Source organism: Lynx rufus, unplaced genomic scaffold (genome assembly GCF_022079265.1).
Source record: "Lynx rufus isolate CCGP_SWC_20201006 ecotype Redwood Valley unplaced genomic scaffold, mLynRuf1.p SCAF_24, whole genome shotgun sequence".
In the NCBI taxonomy this organism is placed as follows: Eukaryota; Metazoa; Chordata; class Mammalia; order Carnivora; family Felidae; genus Lynx; species Lynx rufus.
The window spans coordinates 18,270,178-18,286,494 of record NW_025814839.1 but is presented as its reverse complement, the minus strand read 5'-3'; the positions used below and the strand labels follow the sequence as shown (position 1 = coordinate 18,286,494).

At 46.7% G+C, this 16,317-nt stretch overlaps 1 protein-coding gene across 2 annotated transcripts in view; it reads left to right on the top strand.

The window, feature by feature from the left end:
* EMID1 (EMI domain containing 1) overlaps nucleotides 1-16,317 on the top strand; it is a 47,946-nt gene that overhangs the window by 29,721 nt on the left and 1,908 nt on the right. For both annotated transcript variants that reach the window (XM_047088492.1, XM_047088491.1), the window contains exons 13-14: nucleotides 8,680-8,724; nucleotides 13,717-13,801. In XM_047088492.1, coding sequence (XP_046944448.1) covers nucleotides 8,680-8,724; nucleotides 13,717-13,801 — 130 coding nt within the window. The remainder of the gene's footprint in view (nucleotides 1-8,679; nucleotides 8,725-13,716; nucleotides 13,802-16,317) is intronic.

The following is a 16,317-nucleotide window of genomic DNA, read 5'->3' as shown; positions in this document are numbered from 1 at the left end:
GAGAGGGAGAGAGAGAATCCCAAGCAGTTTCCATGATGTTAGCATGGAGCCCAATGCAGAGCTTGATACCACAAACTGCAAGATCGTGACCTGAGCTGAAATCAAGAGTCAAAGGCTTAACCAACTGAGCCACCCTGGTGTCCCAGATCTTTCTTCTTTTCTAATATATGCATTCAGTGCAATACATTTCCACCTAGGCATTGCTTTCGATACATCCCATAAATTTTGGTAAGTTGCAATTTTATTTTTATGTAGTTCAAAATATTTTTAAATATCTCTTGAGATTTCTTATTTGACCCATGTGTTATTTAGAAATCTGTTGGTTAATTTCCAAGTATTTGGGGAGTTTCCAGTTATCTTTCTATTATTAATTTCTAGTTTAATTCCATTGTGACTTAAGAACATGCATGGTATGATTTCTATTCTTTGAAATTTGTTGAGATATATTTTATGGCCCCAAATGTTCCATGTGAGCTTGAGAAGAATGTGTAATCTGTTGTTGGATGAAATGGTCTATAGATGTCAATTATATCCAGTTGATTGATGGTATTGTTGATTTCAACTATGTTCTTTCTTTTTTTTTTTAATTTTTTTAATGTTTATTCATTTTTTGGAGAGATAGATAGAGATAGAGCATGAGTGGGGGAGGGACAGAGGGAGAGAGAGGCACAGAATCCAAAGCAGGCTTCAGGCTCTGAGCTGTGAGCACAGAGCCCAACGCAGGGCTCGAACCCATGAACTGTGAGATCATGACATCATGACCTGACCTGAAACAGCACTCTGAAACTGACTGAGCCACCCAGGGGCCCATCAACTATGTTCTTTCTGATTTTCTGCCTGACTACATTTGTCTGTTTCTAGCCAAGGATGTTAGAGTTTCCAACTCTAATAGTGGATTCATCTATTTCTCCTTGCAATTCTATCAGTTTTGGCCCCGTGTATTTAAAAAAAATTTTTTTAGTAATTTTTTTAATGTTTATTTATTTGTTTTGAAGAGAGAGCACAAGTTGGGAGGGGCAGAGAGAGAGGGAGAGAGAATCCCAAGCAGGCTCCATGCTGTCAGCACAGAGATCAATTCGGGGCTCGATCTCACAAACCATGAGATCATAACCTAGGCTGAAATCAAGAGTTGGACACTTAACTAACTGAGCTACCCAGGCACCCCTTCACCTCGTATATTTTGATGCTCTCTTGTTAGGCACCTACACGTTAAGGATTGTTGTGCCTTCATTGATCGCTTTATCATCATTATGTATTGCCCCTCTTTATCCATGAAAGTTTTCCTTGCTCTGAAGTCTGTTCTGTCTCAAATTAATATAGTTACTCTCATTTTCATTTGGTTAGTGGTAGGATGGTATATCTTTTTCTATCCCTTGGCTTTTTGTGTGTCTTTATATTTAAAGTGGGCTTCTTCTGGACAACTTACAGTTGGGTCTTGTTTTTTTATCCACTCTGACAATCCTGTCTTTTAACTGGGATATTTAAACCGTTGGCATTTAAAGTGGTTATTAGGTTAATATTTACCGTATTTTTTACTGTCTTTTATTTGTTGCCCTTATTCTTTGTTCCTATTTTTGTCTTCTACAATTTTTCTGCATTTTGTGGTTTTAAGTCATCATTTCACATGATTCCATTTTCTCTCTTGGTACATCGACTGCACTTCCTTTTTTTTTTTTTTTTTTTTTTTTTACTTCTTGTTGTTTCCCCAGAGTCCGTAATATACATTTACAACTAATCCAACTCTACTTGCAAATAACACATTACTGCTTCATGGTTAGTGCAAATACCTTATAATAAAATATTCCAATTCTTCCCTCCTGTTCCTTGTATCATTGCTGTCATTCATTTCACTCATATATAATCATATGTAAATCTATCTATCTATACACACACACAGATATACATAGACTCACATGCATAAGCCTATATGATCAAATATATTGTTGGTATTACTATGTTGAACAAAGTGTTTTCTGTTAGGTCAGTTAAGAATAAGAGAGATAAAAGTTTCATTGGGTTTTTACCTTCATTTATTCCTTCTCTGATGCCCTTCCTTTCCTTATATAGATCCTGAGTTTCTGACTTGTCACTTCCTTCTCTTTGAAGAATCTCTTTTAACATTTCTTACAAGGCAGATCTACTGGCAAAAATTCCCTCAGTTTTTGTTTTTCTGAGAAAGTCTTTCTCCTTCACTTTTGAAGGATAATTTCACAGGGTACAGAATTCTAGGTTAGTGGTTTTATTCTTTTAACACTTAAAATATTTCACTGTGCTCTCTTCTTGCTTGAATGGTTTCTGAGAAGTTGGATGGAATTCTTATCTTTGCTCCTCTAGATAAGGTGACGTTTTTCCTCTGGCTTCTTTCAAAATACTTTTTTTGGCGGGAGGTGGGGGGCACCTGGGTGGCTTAGTCAGTTAAACATGTGACTCTTGATAATCAGCTTAGGTCATGATCTCATGGTTGTGAGATCGCGCCCCACATCAGGCTCTGCACTGAGCATGGGACCTGCCTGGGATTCCCTATCTTTCCCTTGCTCTCTCTGCTCCTCCCCTGCTCTTACTCTCTATCTCTCTCAAAATAAATAAATAAACATTTATTAGGTATAAAAATACACTTTCTTAAACTTTTTAAAAAAATAATCTCTACAATCATTGTGGTGCTCAAACTCACAACCCCTAAGATTAAGAGTCGCATGCTGTACGGACTGAGCCAACCAAAGCACCCCTTTCAAGATACTTTTTTATCTTTGATTTTCTGAAGTTTAAAGATGATATGCCCAGGGTGTAGTATTTTGGGGTGGGGGGGGGCGGACATTTATCCTGCTTCATGTTCTCTGAACTTCCTGATCTGTGCCTTTGAGAAAATTCTCAGTCATTATTGCTTTAAATACTGCTTCTGTTCCTTTCTTTTTCTTTCCCTTCCCATCTTCTCATTACATGTGTATTATACTTTTTTTGTGATCATCCTATCATTCTTGGATATTCTATTCTTTTTTTCAGTGTCTTTTCTTATTGCTTTTCAGTTTGGGAAGCTTTTTTTTTTTTTTTTTAATTTTTTTTTTCAACGTTTATTTATTTTTGGGACAGAGAGAGACAGAGCATGAACGGGGGAGGGGCAGAAAGAGAGGGAGACACAGAATCGGAAACAGGCTCCAGGCTCCGAGCCATCAGCCCAGAGCCTGACGCGGGGCTCGAACTCCCGGACCGCGAGATCGTGACCTGGCTGAAGTCGGACGCTTAACCGACTGCGCCACCCAGGCGCCCCCAGTTTGGGAAGCTTCTAATTGTCATAATTTCAAGTTTAGAGATTCTTTCCTCCACCATGTCCAGTCCACTACTGAGCCCATCAAAGGCGTTCTTCATTTCTGTTACAAGTTTTCAATCTCTAGTATTTTCTTAAACATATATGCAAGTTTTTAACCTGAAAAATCTAAATATTAATATTAAGTCATATATTCATGTGCCCAACACCAAGCTCAAGAAATAGAACCTTATCAGTACCTTTGAAGCCCCCCATGTGCCCCTTTTGAGTCTTTCTCCTTGAAAGGTATCTTTATATTTTTAATTATTATTTAAAAACTTTTTTTTAATTTTTGACATTTATTTTTTTTTTTAATTTTTTTTTCAACGTTTATTTATTTTTGGGACAGAGAGAGACAGAGCATGAATGGGGGAGGGGCAGAGAGAGAGGGAGATACAGAATCGGAAACAGGCTCCAGGCTCTGAGCCATCAGCCCAGAGCCTGACGCCGGGCTCGAACTCCTGGACCGCGAGATCGTGACCTGGTTGAAGTCGGACGCTTAACCGACTGCGCCACCCAGGCGCCCCTTGACATTTATTTTTGAGAGAGAGAGAGACACAGAACATGAGCAAAGGAAGGGCAGAGAGAGAGAGGGAGGCACAGAATTCAAAGCAGACTCCAGGATCTGAGCTGTCAGCACAGAGCCCAACACAGGGAAACCCATGAACCATGAGATCATGACCTGAGCCAAAGTCAGATACTCAACCGACTGAGCGTCCCAGGCACCCATGAAAGGTATCTTTAAAGGGAATGTGAAGGGTGCCTGGGTGGCTCAGTCAGTTAAGCATCCAAGTCTTGGTTTCAGTTCAAATCATGATCTCACAGTTCATGAGTTTGAGCCCTGTATCAGGCTCCGTGTTGACAGTGCAGAGCCTGCTTGGGATTCTCTCTCTCTCTCTCGCTCTCGCTCTCGCTCTCGCTCTCGCTCTCTCTCTCTCTCTCTCCTCCCCTCCCACGTGCTCTCTCTCCCTCTCTCAAAATAAATAAATAAACCTAAAAAATAAATAAATAAAGGAAATGTGAAATCTTGGCCAGGAAACTGAAGGACTTTATGACTACAGGTAGTGTTTTGTTATTTTTCTTGCTGTAGGTAGAACTTTAGGGAGGGGACAGTCTGGGATGAAATTCTGTTGAATTTGTATTTCTGGAGCATGGCTCCTGATACTAGAAAGAAAGGCCTTTGTTAGGCCTGAAATATTTCTTTTTTTCTTTTCTTTTCTTTTTCTTTTAGAGAGAGAGTATGCATGAGCAGGGAAGAGGGGCAGAAGAAGAGAGGAAGACAATCTTTTTTTTTTTTTCTTGGAGAGAGACAAAGCATGTGCATGTGTGTGTGTGCAAGCCAGGAAGGGGCAAAGGGAGAGAGAAAGGTGGGGGGGGGAGAGGATCTTAAGCAGTCTCCAAATTCAGTGCGGAGCCTGACACAGGGCTCGATCCCACAACTCTGGGATCATGACCTGAGCCGAAATCGAGAGTGAAACACTCAAATGACTGAGCCACACAGGTGCCCTGTGGATTTAAGTATTTCTTAAGAGGCCTGGGAAAAATGTGATTACCCTTAGCTAACAGACTTTATGAAGAGGACCTTCGACTGAAATCTAGCATTTCTTTTTGATTTTTAGAATTTTCATCTCTCTGCTCACATTATCCGTGTTGTCAATTTTTTACATTAAAATTAATGGAAATTTAATTTAGAATATTAATCATAGTGTTTTATTTGCTAATTCCTGGTCTGATAATTCCAACATCCATGCTATATCTGACTCTAGTTCTAATATTTACTCACTCTTTTAAAACTGTGTTTTTTGCCTTTTACTATGCCTTGTAATTTTTGGTTAGAAGGTAAACATGAGGTACTGGGTGAAAGGCCTCTTTACTCCAGTAAAGAGTAATGTAGTGGTAATGTACTCCAGTAAAGAGTAATGTGAGGAAGCATTCTGTAGTCTCATGGTTAGGTCTCAGTCTTTGGGTAAGCCTATCTCCCTACACTGTTAACTTCACCAGTGCCTCTTAATTTTGTTTTGTTTGTTTTGTTTCCCCTCAGGTGGGACAAGGTGGCTAGAGCTGGGATATTTCTCTTCCCCCATGTGGAAGGCTAAAGCTAGCTATAGTTGGGCATTTCCCTCCCCCTCCAGATCGGTAGGCTCTGATAAGACGCCAGCAGGTTAAACTCTGATAAAATAGTTTCTCCTGAGGGCAGGCCTTGCTGAGAGCAGAATGCTCTGGTGTGTTTCAAGATGGTACCTTTCCCCCTTCCTGCTGCTGAAAGCAAGAGGAGATTTTTCTACAGCATTCACTATAAGGACCTGACAGAGCTCTTGAGTAAAACTAGCAAAGATGTGAATATTCTCCAAAATCTGGGTCCCCCTGGAATGGTTAACTCTCAGAGTTGTCCACACTGAGCCTTTGGCAATTTGTCAATACATTTGGGTTTTCCTACCCTGGTGCTGGTTCCCAAGGAGGCTTATGTTCAGTAAATTATAATCCACCTCCCTTCTTCTCTCTCTCTCTCTCTCTCTCTCTCTCTCTCTCTCTGCAATTTGGGGGGCAGTGCTTTGTCCTGTGACCTCACATCTTTGATGGTTCTAAGAAGAGTTGTTGATTTTTCATTTTGTTCAGTGTTTTATTTGTTATTAGGAAAAAATGGTGACTTCTGAATTCCTCATGTGCCATACCAGACACAAAAAATCTTTTGTTTCATTGTTTTTTTTTTTTAAGTCAAATTTAGGGAAAAATTGGTTAATATTTCTCCACATTTTTTCTGTTCCTGTACTCTCTTCTCTCCTTTTGTGATCCTAATTATACTTAATACTCTCTCATGAGTCATTGAGTCTCTGTTAACTTTTCTAAAAATCTTTTTTCTCTTTGTGCTTCAGTTTGAGTTATTGTCTTGACCTGTCTTCAGGTTAACTAATTCTTTCTTCTGTTATGGCCAATCTTCCGTTAATCTCAGCTACTGAATTTTTTCTTTCAGGTATTATCCTTTTCATCTCCAGGATTTCCATCTGATGCTTTTTCACAGTATTCACAGATCTCCTGAAATTCCCCATCTCACCACCATTATATCAGTTCCACTACATTCTTTAACATGTTTATCGCAGATACTTTAAGTTTGTATTTAAATTCCAGTTAATTAGCATCCAGTGTAATATTAGTTTCAGGTGTACAATATAGTGATTCAACACTTACAAACAACACCTGGTGCTCATCCAGACAAGTGCCCTCCTTAATCCCCATCACCTATTTCACCCATCCCCCCACTCCCCTCTGGCAACCATCAGTCTCGTCCCTATAATTGAGTCTGTTTCTTGCTTTGCCCCCTCCACCTCTCTCTCTCTTTATTTCCCTTTTGCTCATTTGTTTTGTTTCCTAAATTCTACATATGAGTGAAATCATAAGACATTTGTCTTTCTCTGACTTAGCATTATAGTCCCTAGCTCCATTCATGTCATTGCAAATGGCAAGATTTCATTCTTTTTTATGGCTGAATAATATTCCATTGTATGCATATACCACATCTTCTTTATCCATTCATCAATCAGTGGACACTCGGGCTATTTCCATAATTTGGCTATTGTAGATAATGCTGCTGTAAATATCAGAGTACATATATCCCTTTGAATTAGCATTTTTGTATTCTTTGGGTAAATACTCAGTAGTGCAATTGCTGGATCATAGGGTAGTTCTATTTTTAAATTTCTGGGGAACCTCCATACTGTTTTCCACAGTGGCTGCCCCAGTTTGCATTCCCACCAATAGTGTGAGGAGGTTCCCCTTTCTCTGCATCCTCACCAACACCTGTTGTTTCTTGTGTTGCTGATTTTAGCCATTCTGATAGGCATGAGGTGGATATCATTGTAGTTTTTATTTGGATTTCCCTGATGATAAATACCACAGATATTTTATTTTTTATTTATTTTTTTGAGAAGATGCCTGTTTTCTTTTAATGTTTATTTATTTTTGAGAGAGAAAGAGCACAAGCAGGGGTGGGACAGGAAGAGAGACCCAGAATGTGACACAGGCTTCAGGCTCTGAATTGTCAGCACAGAGCCCAACGGGGGGGCTCAAACCCACAAACCACAAAATTATGACCAGAGCTGAAGTCAGATGCTCAACCGACTAAGCCACCCAGGTGCCCCCATTTTTAAAATTTTTTTTAATGTTCATTTATTTATTTTGAGAGAGAGAGTGCAAGTGGTGGGAGGGGCGGAGAGAGAGAGAGAAAGAGAGAGAGAGAGGGAGAGAGAAAGAGAAAATCCCAAGCAAGTTCCATGCTTGTCAGCACAGAGCCTGATGTGGGGCTCCATCCCATGAACCATGAGATCATGACCTGAGCCAAGATCAAGAGTCAGACGCTTACCCGACTGAGCCACCCAGGTGTCCCTGGATTTCCCTGATGACAAATATCACAGATATTTAAAAAATTTTTAATGCTTTTATTTATTTTTGAGAGAGAGAGAGAGACTGAGCACAAGCAAGGGAGGAGCAGAGAAAGAGGCAGACACAGAATCTGAAGCAGGCTCCGGGCTCTAAGCTGTCAGCACAGAGCCCGACGCGGGGCTCAAACTCGTGAACCACGAGATCATGACCTGAGCTGAGCCACCCAGGTGCCCCAATATCACAGATATTTTAAACTTTGTGTCTACTAAACCCAAAATCTGGGTTGGCTATGGATCTGTTTCTACTGACTTATTTTTCTCTTGATATTGGGTCACATTTTCCTGTTTCTTCACATATCTAGTAATTATTATTGCATACTGGACAATATAGATAACAGAGTAAAGAGAATCTGGGATCTATTATCTTACTCTGAAGAGTGTTGATATTTGGTCCAGCGTGTGGGTTGGACTCAGCTTGTGACTTTAGGATGGGTAGTTCATGGACCATCTGAGCATTAGAGGGGGGTATTTATATAGATTTTACTCCCCTACTGTAGCTCCCTGCTTTCCAGTATTTCCTTTCAATTTCACTCTCCTGTGGCCATCTCAACTCCAGCCTGTGATTCTTCGGCCCAGTAAGATGATAAAGCTTTCTGCTTGAGCTATTTGCCAGGCTGAGGGGGCTGCAGTGTGCCCTCAGAAGAAACGCCACAAGTATTTATTTTTCACCCAGTGTAGTTCCCTTCTTTCAAAAGTCAAATAGCCTCCAGTTTCTGGCTGCTCTTTCCCACGTTCTATTGTCTTCAAGTCATTGTTTTTTGGGGTTTTTTTTTGCATTTAATCTAGTGTTAGTCCCATACAAGCCACTCTCTGTCTCTCTCAGACTTCTAGCTTCTTCCAGTCTCTCCTTCCCTCTTTCCCCCTCTCCTCCCCTCCTTCCTTTTCCCACTCTCCCTCCCTCCTTCCCTCTCTCATTGCTTCTACCTCTATCTCTCCTTGCAGGGAGAACCTGGCCCCAAAGGAGACCCTGGTGAGAAGAGCCACTGGGTAAGCTCCAGCCGAGCACTGACCTCCCGCTGCCCTTCCTGCCCTGGGCTCTCAGGAGATCATTAGCAGTGGGGACACCTCATCCAAATCCCCACTGTAACCTGGTCTCCTAGGAAGGAGGCTTGGCAGATCTCAGCTCTAGCCCCCTCCCAGTCCTGTCCTTCCCAACCGGACAGGGCCAGCCTTATCAGCAGACCCCATGCTCTCTGTCTCTGTCTTTGTCCCTGTCTCCGCCTTCCCTCTGTGGCCTTTCCAAGCCAGGGTGACCCTGCCTGTTCCGCCTGGGTGGTTTGGGCTGACCCAGTCCAGACTGCATCCTCTGCTTCATAGTCCCTTCCCAGCAAGGGCTTTGGCTTCTGCTCCTTTGTCTGCAGAAGAAAGGGAGGTGTGAAGACAATATCCACACAAAAGAATGGGACGGCAGCCTTGAGAAATCTGTGAAGCATAGGAAGGGAGGCATAGGAATGGTGAAGGCCCTATGGTAAAAGGGACAGGGGACCTAGATACCACCGTATACATAGGAAATCCATGGAGCACAGGAAGGGAGGCCTAGAAGCCATTATGTATACATGGTACATGGTAAATGAGGTCAGGGGACCTAGACTTCACTATTCTCAAAAGACCTGTAATTAACACGAGGTCCTAGACACCATCACATACATAGGAGACTCAGGGGGAGTGCAAGGACAGGGGGAGTGCAATGACAGGACTATCATGCATGGGAAAAACATGGAAAATGAGATGGGGTGATCTAAAAATCACTCTGCACAAAGGAAGCCCAGGAAGATTGAGAAGGAAGGACTAGAAACTGTCACATACACAGGAGACATAGCATGTATGAGAAAGGAGACTTGGAAACCACAGGTGGGGTCCTAGAGACCTTTACAATCATTGGTGATGGTTGCAGTGAATGAATTCCCAGGCCTAGAAATTGACCCACCCAAGATACATGGGGAGAGGACCAAAAGTCCACAATGCAAGAACCTGGAAACCATTGTGACATAGACATTTGGAAAATGGACAGGGTGGAGGCAGACACCCCTACAGGAGAGAAAACTGGGAAGCTCTTTAGGAGACTGGTATCGTGCCTCCCTTTCCCCCAACCCCGTCTGGATGCAGTCTGGCTGGGGTGCCCTGCTTTCCAGCAGGCACTAGTTAACGAAGACATGGGATGCACCCAGCGCCTGCCTTGCCCTCTCTGCTCCTGATTGTGGGGTCAGTGATGGATACAGCCGTGGGAGCCCCTCACCCCGCACGAGCCCTTCCCCATGTCTTCCCATGACTTCTGGGGCCCTGCTACCTCTCCGGCAAACCTCCCCCAGCCCCTTGCTTGTCACTCCACTCCCCATACCCCCCTTCATCCCCCAGTGGCTCTAGAGTCTCTTAAGCATACTACCAATAGGTGCATGAGCCAGGCCGGGGGTCAGGTAGACCCATATAAGCCCAGCCCTCTGCCTCCCCTGGGCCTGTCACTGGCCACCTCCACTCTAGGAACATGTTTTCTACTCAGCCCAGGAGAGGTAGGAGAGGTGAAGTGAAGCTGAATTAGGTTATGCAGCTTTATCCATACATGGAGATTCTGGGAGGAGAATGGATGCCTGAACTATCCCAAACCAGGCCTTGAACTCAGGACCACCTGTAGGAGGGGCTGCCCAAAAGGTAGCAGGGCCCCTGCCCATCCTCCTTCCTCCCTGACTCCCACCTGTACTTCTGCCCCTGCTTGCTGCCTGCCTGAGGGGGACCTGCTGGGCTGGGGTCAGCATGAGGCTTTGGGGACTTGGGGACCAGCTCTGTGGGGGGTAGGTGGGGATGAGGCCCAGTGTGGGGAAGGGCCCTGAGGGGCCACTCTCCACCTACCACCCCCAGGTAGACCTGAGCCAACAGTCCGATTGCGGCTCGGCAGTGACACCCAGTGGTCATGAGCATAAAGTGCAGGCACTGCCCCAGAGTAGGCTGAGCCATCCCATCTAGCCAAAGCTCATACCCCTTATTCAGACAAGAAAAACTGAGGCCTAACTCCACAGAGCAAATTGTTGGCAGAGCTGGAAATGAAACCCAGGATTTTCAGCTTCCAGGACCTGGGAAACCAGCCCTTCCTTGGTGGGTGCCAGGCCCCAGGCTGGGTTCTGTGGACATAGATGTGATTTGGGAAGGGGGGGGGGGGGATACAGACCAGTAACCAGCAGCAACAGGATAGAGGGAGCTCAGCTGTGATGGGGGAGGATTTAGCCTCCTGAAGGAGGAGATGGGAGCTGAGGCCCGAAAGGTGCATTAATCAAGCAAAGGGTATTCAGGTAGAGGAGTGGGAACATCATGAACAAAGCCCTTGGGGCTGGAGTGAGCCTGGGGTAGCCAAGGAGCTGCAAATACTTTGCATGGTACAGTGTGACAGTCAAGGGGTGAGACGGAGGTCAAATAGCCTTGCAGGACTTAGGCCATGTTGAGGAATTTGAACTTCATTCTGTGGACAGTGGGGAGTCACTGAAGTATTGAACAGCAGGAAAGAGACACAGTCAGATTTCTGTTTGCAAACCGTTCCTCTGACTGCCCTGCGGAGAATGGATGGGAGAAGCAGAAAGAGAGACGGCAGGCAGGAGTCTGTTTTGGCCATCCTGGCAAGAGACCCTGGGAGCTGGAACTGGAAGGAGGGCAGTGAGGATGGATGGATGGATGTCAGTGGACTAACAGAGACTTGGTGCTGGTTTGGCTGTGAAGGGGAGCAAAAAGTTAAGGCAGCTTTCACAGAAAAGAACAAGAAGAAGAAGCCCCCCGCCCGGGGTTCTGCCCGTGGAAAATGGGAGGTATCTGTCGTAAAGCTGAGTACGGGGTGTCTGGCAGACCCTGGATGCTCAGTCTGGGTTTGGAGGCGACTGGGGTGTTATCAGTACAAACAACAGGCCTCTCATCTTGGAAGGGATCCAAATAGCAGGAATGTTGCTTTAGTGTTTTCCTCCAATTTTCATTTAGAAGATTTTCAAATGTTCAGGAAAATCCAGAATGAATATCCTCCTGCCTTCCACTAGCCAGACCAACTATTAGTATTTTGCCACGTTTGCTCTTTCTCTCTTTACTTATATTTACAGACTTTAAAAAAATCTATTTGAAAGTAAATTGCAAACCTCATCTGTATTTTCCCTAACACATCAGTGTGTATCTCAAAAGAGTGTGGACATTCTCCCAAAACACTCCAATACCACCATCACACCTAACAAAGCTGAAATTGATTCAGTGAAATGATGCTCTAAAGTGATGTATCATTTAACCTACATACAAATTTTACCAGTTGTCCCCAAAATGCCTTTTTTTTTTGCTTTTTTTTTTTTAATCTAAGCTCATCAAGATTCATGCATTGCATTTGGTTGTTACAACTCTAGTGTCTTTTCATCTAGAACGGTCCCTGTCCTTTTCTTCTTTCTCTTGACTTTGTCTTTTTGTGAGTGTCCCACCATCTATCTAGATTTGCCTGATTGTTTCCTTGCGACGAGATGCAGTTAAATGCTCTTGGCAGGAGCATTGGTGGGGGCTGCAGTACCCTTTATTACATCTTATCAGGAGGTTCGTGAGGTCAGCTTGTCCCACTGTCCATGCTGGGAGTGGCTTAACATAATTTTTGAAGGTCATCCATTTTTAGATCCTGCTCTTGTAATACTTGAAAGGGATTACTTTGGTGTGCGGCCCACGGTGACTCTGACCGTTAGGCTGCAATGTCCAGTCAGTGGCCTGAGAGTATCCAAATCCTTGTGATGTGGACAGGACAGCTGGGTTATAACAGACAGCCCCAGCAAGGCCACAGCAGGCTCACAGACACGTTGGGAGGTCTCTCGGTTGTTAGATGTTGGATTTCAATGGTGGCAATATGCATATGCTACCCCATCCCTTCACTTAATCTGAACCAAGTAAAGGACACTGAGAGAGACTCCCAGATATGTGAGGGCTGGAATAGTTCTATTTGCTGTCCTGGGGTGCTCCTTTGGAATTAAGATATCGACATTCCGGAAATAGCTTTAGTCTGGATTAGGAAAGAGGAAGGAGTGAGGGAGTGTGGAGTTTCAGCCAGATCGTGGACCTCATGCTGGGGAAGGAAAGGACAGACAGACAAACTGGAAGTGAACGTGAGGGCTGGCCTGAGCCCTGGGTAGCAGCCGACAATATCTTGGGGTGGGGAGGCCTGGGGCAGGGGCTTTGGGGGCCCGCTGCCACATCCCTGGGCCTGGGGGCTACAGACCTAGGGATGCTACTTCGAAGGGAGGGTGGGGCTGGGGGCCTGATTCCAGGACATGCAGAATGCGGACTTGAAACAGTCAGAGCCTGGGGAGGGATTGAGCCCAAAGTGAGAAGGGCTGAGGAGTGGACACCTGGGCCTGAGCCTTAGCTTCTCCAACACATTAAGCACAAGTTCCCAAAAGTGATGCCACTCAAACATTTTCTAATTTTACTTGCCTATATTCATTTTGATGTTAATGGAAAGAAGATCAGTGGGAGCCTGAGTGGAATTGATGGAATTCATTAGAGTGAGGTTAATGTAGTATGTTAATGTAGGCAAAAAGTGAGTCAGTTTAAAGAATATTAAGTAAACAAGAGTACAGGTGGCCCAGGGATGTGGCAGGAATCATGCAGGTGTCAGGCAACAGAGATTTGGGGGTGCCCCATGACAACCTCCAGGGCAGGCCCCGAGGCAGGTTCTGGGACGGCAGTGCGGCCCCTGTGGCCTGGCACTGCCCTGCCCCCAGTGCAGCAGATGTGCAGGGGTGTGGGCAGAGAGCAGCCAGCTGGGACCCATCAGGACTTACAGAGGGGACCGCTTCCACCTGTCTTGCCCCTCCCTGCCCCATCCTCCCCCGGCCTTATCCTGGCTGTCCGCGGACCCTGGGTTGTGGCAGGTGGTGCGGGGCCGCAGGTGCATGTCCAGGGTGGGGCATGGGCCACCAACGAGCTTTGCAGGACCTCCTCCCTTGCCCCCTTCACGGCTGCATCTGTCTCTTTCCTCCGCAGGGGGAGGGGTTGCACCAACTACGCGAGGCTTTGAAGATTTTAGCTGAGAGGGTTTTAATCTTGGAAACAATGATTGGGCTCTATGGTGAGTAGAGACAGACAGACGGACAGACAGCCCAGCCCCCACCCACCAGCCTTCCCCAGGCCCTCCAGGGGTGGAGCTGCCTGGACCCAGTCATGAGGCTGGAGAAGGTGCCTGCCCCAGGCAGGTGAGGACGTGAGAGAACAAGGCCACCCATTCCCTCAATGGCTGGTTCCTCCTCCACAGGTGAAAGGGAGCCCTAGAAACCTGGGCCCCCACCTCTGTGGTCAGACTGGGCCTCCGGGCATTGTGAGTAATGCGGTTTCCAGGCCTGCAGGGGAAGCAGAGATGACAGATTTTGAGTTTCGAAGAAATTAGGGGCAGTGGAGCCAAACTCCAGACCAGAAAGGGATTGTGGGTAACAGAGCCAGATGGCAGAAGAGCAGGGGATCATGGGTAATAAAGTCAGAGCCCAGGCCCACAGGAGGGTTATGGGTAAGAAATCCAGACTCCAACCAGGCTTCATTCAGCTCTAGAGAAGTCATGGGTAAGAGAGCCAGTCCCCAAGCCCACAGGACAATAGGTCATGGAACTAGACTCCAGAAGTGCGGGGACTGCGGGTGACGAAGCCAGGCTCAGTCCCCGGGGTACTCCAGGTAATATACCACCCACCAGTTCTGATCTCCCCTCCCCCAGGAGCCCCCAGAGGCTCTCACAGGGCAGGCCTTCCTGGCCCCAAGTATCTCCCTTACAGTTCCTCCTCTGGTCCTCCTAATGTGTCCTGCAGGTCCTTTTGGGGGCTGGAGGGAGCCAGACCGTCACCCCAGGCTCTCACCCACCAATTTCTCCACCCATCTGGTCACTTGAGGAGCCAGGCAAGCCCTGTCCCCAGTTAGAAGGGGAGACCGAGGTCTCGATAGAGACTCACACCCAGGCTCCTGCTTCGAAGCTGGCAGGGGCCTGGCCCCTACACCCCACCCTCAGCTCCCCGGCCCAGCCCTTGGAGGCCCGACTTGCACCGTCTGCTTTTCTTGATCTCCCATCAGGCTCCTAGCTTACAGAGCTTCCTGCAGCAGCAGGCTCAGCTGGAGCTCCTGGCCAGACGAGTCACCCTGCTGGAAGCCATCATCTGGCCAGGTAACGGCAGGGCGGGCAGGTAGGGGCAGTCCCTTCCAGGAAGGGCCTAGGGACATACAAGTTACCTCCCACTGCTGGATCCAGGCCAGCAGATACTCCTCCTTTAGTCCTTCCAGCCAGCCAGCAGATGGTGCCTGACACCCTGCTGGCACAGGCTCCCAGATTAGACAGACATAGTCCTCCTCTCATGGAGTACAGGGTGCAAGGACACGGGGGTTGCCCTGGTACGGGCTGCTAGACCCAGGGCAAGGAATACCACGGTGGAGTGAGTACTGTGACAGCACAGAAGTGCCCCTGACCCAGGCTGGGGAGTGGGGAAGGGCATCTCAGGGAGGGCTTCCTGGAGGAAGTGTCATCTAAGTGGAGACCTGAAGGGCAAGGATTGGGGCAAGTAAATGGGCACAGGAACAGCATGAGCAAAAGCCAAGAGGCTGGTTCTGTGAGGTTGCTAAAGAGCAATAGGTGAAGCTAGAGAATCTGGCAGGGCCCAGTTTGAGAAGGCTCTTGAAGGGAGGTAGAAGGCAAGGAAGGAGGTTGGACACCAAGTGGGCAGCACCCCTCCCTGCGCCTGGCTTGTCATGGTGGGGCTAAGGAGGGCCCTCCCCATGAAACGGAGCTTGTGGGTGGCCCTCAAGAGAGGCAGGGATTGGCCACCCTCGGGGCTGAGCTCTGGTCTTCACCTAACCACTAAGAGGCCCCCATAAGCCATCCTTCTCCCACCTCCAGCCACCCCATATCACAGCCTGGTCCTAGTACATCAGTGCACATGGGCCTCAGAATCATGTCCAAGTTCGCATCTGTTTTATAGATGAGGAAACAGAGGCCCCAAGCAGGAAGGAGGGCTAAGGATACAGCCAAGCCTCCTTCATTCAGCAAAACTGTAGGGCACATCTACTGAGTGCCAGGTCTGGGCGGACGCTCTGCGCCCATCAAGTGATGGGGGATCCTCAGTGTCTACAGAGATGAGGGCCAAGGGGTACAGGGGCACCAAAGGATGTGAGTGAGTGGCAGTCACTTCTGGCTATGGGTTGGAGAAGCCTTCCTGGAATGGGGACACTTGCACTGAGTAATGGAAAATCCCTACGAGAAGGTAGAAAGGGCAGCCTTGACAGAGTCCTGCATGGACAAAGACCTGGAGGCTGCAAGGGGCGTGTGGTCTGCTTCCCAAGCTCCTCTCACCTTGCCACATGGCTTCTCTAACTTTTAGAAACATCAGTGACCATCTCCCAGACCTCCTCCCCTCTCACAGATTTGGGACCAAGGACCAAATCCCAGGCTCTCAGCACCTTTTTCAGGTGTCTCTGCACCTCCTCTCTCAGGAGGATAGGGACAGGAACCAGAAGGGACACACTAGCCTTGGAGCCATACCCGCACTTTAGTCTACTGTATCCAGCAGCCCAGGGAGGGAGTTCTGGTCACCTTAGAAAGCCCACGCCCACTCT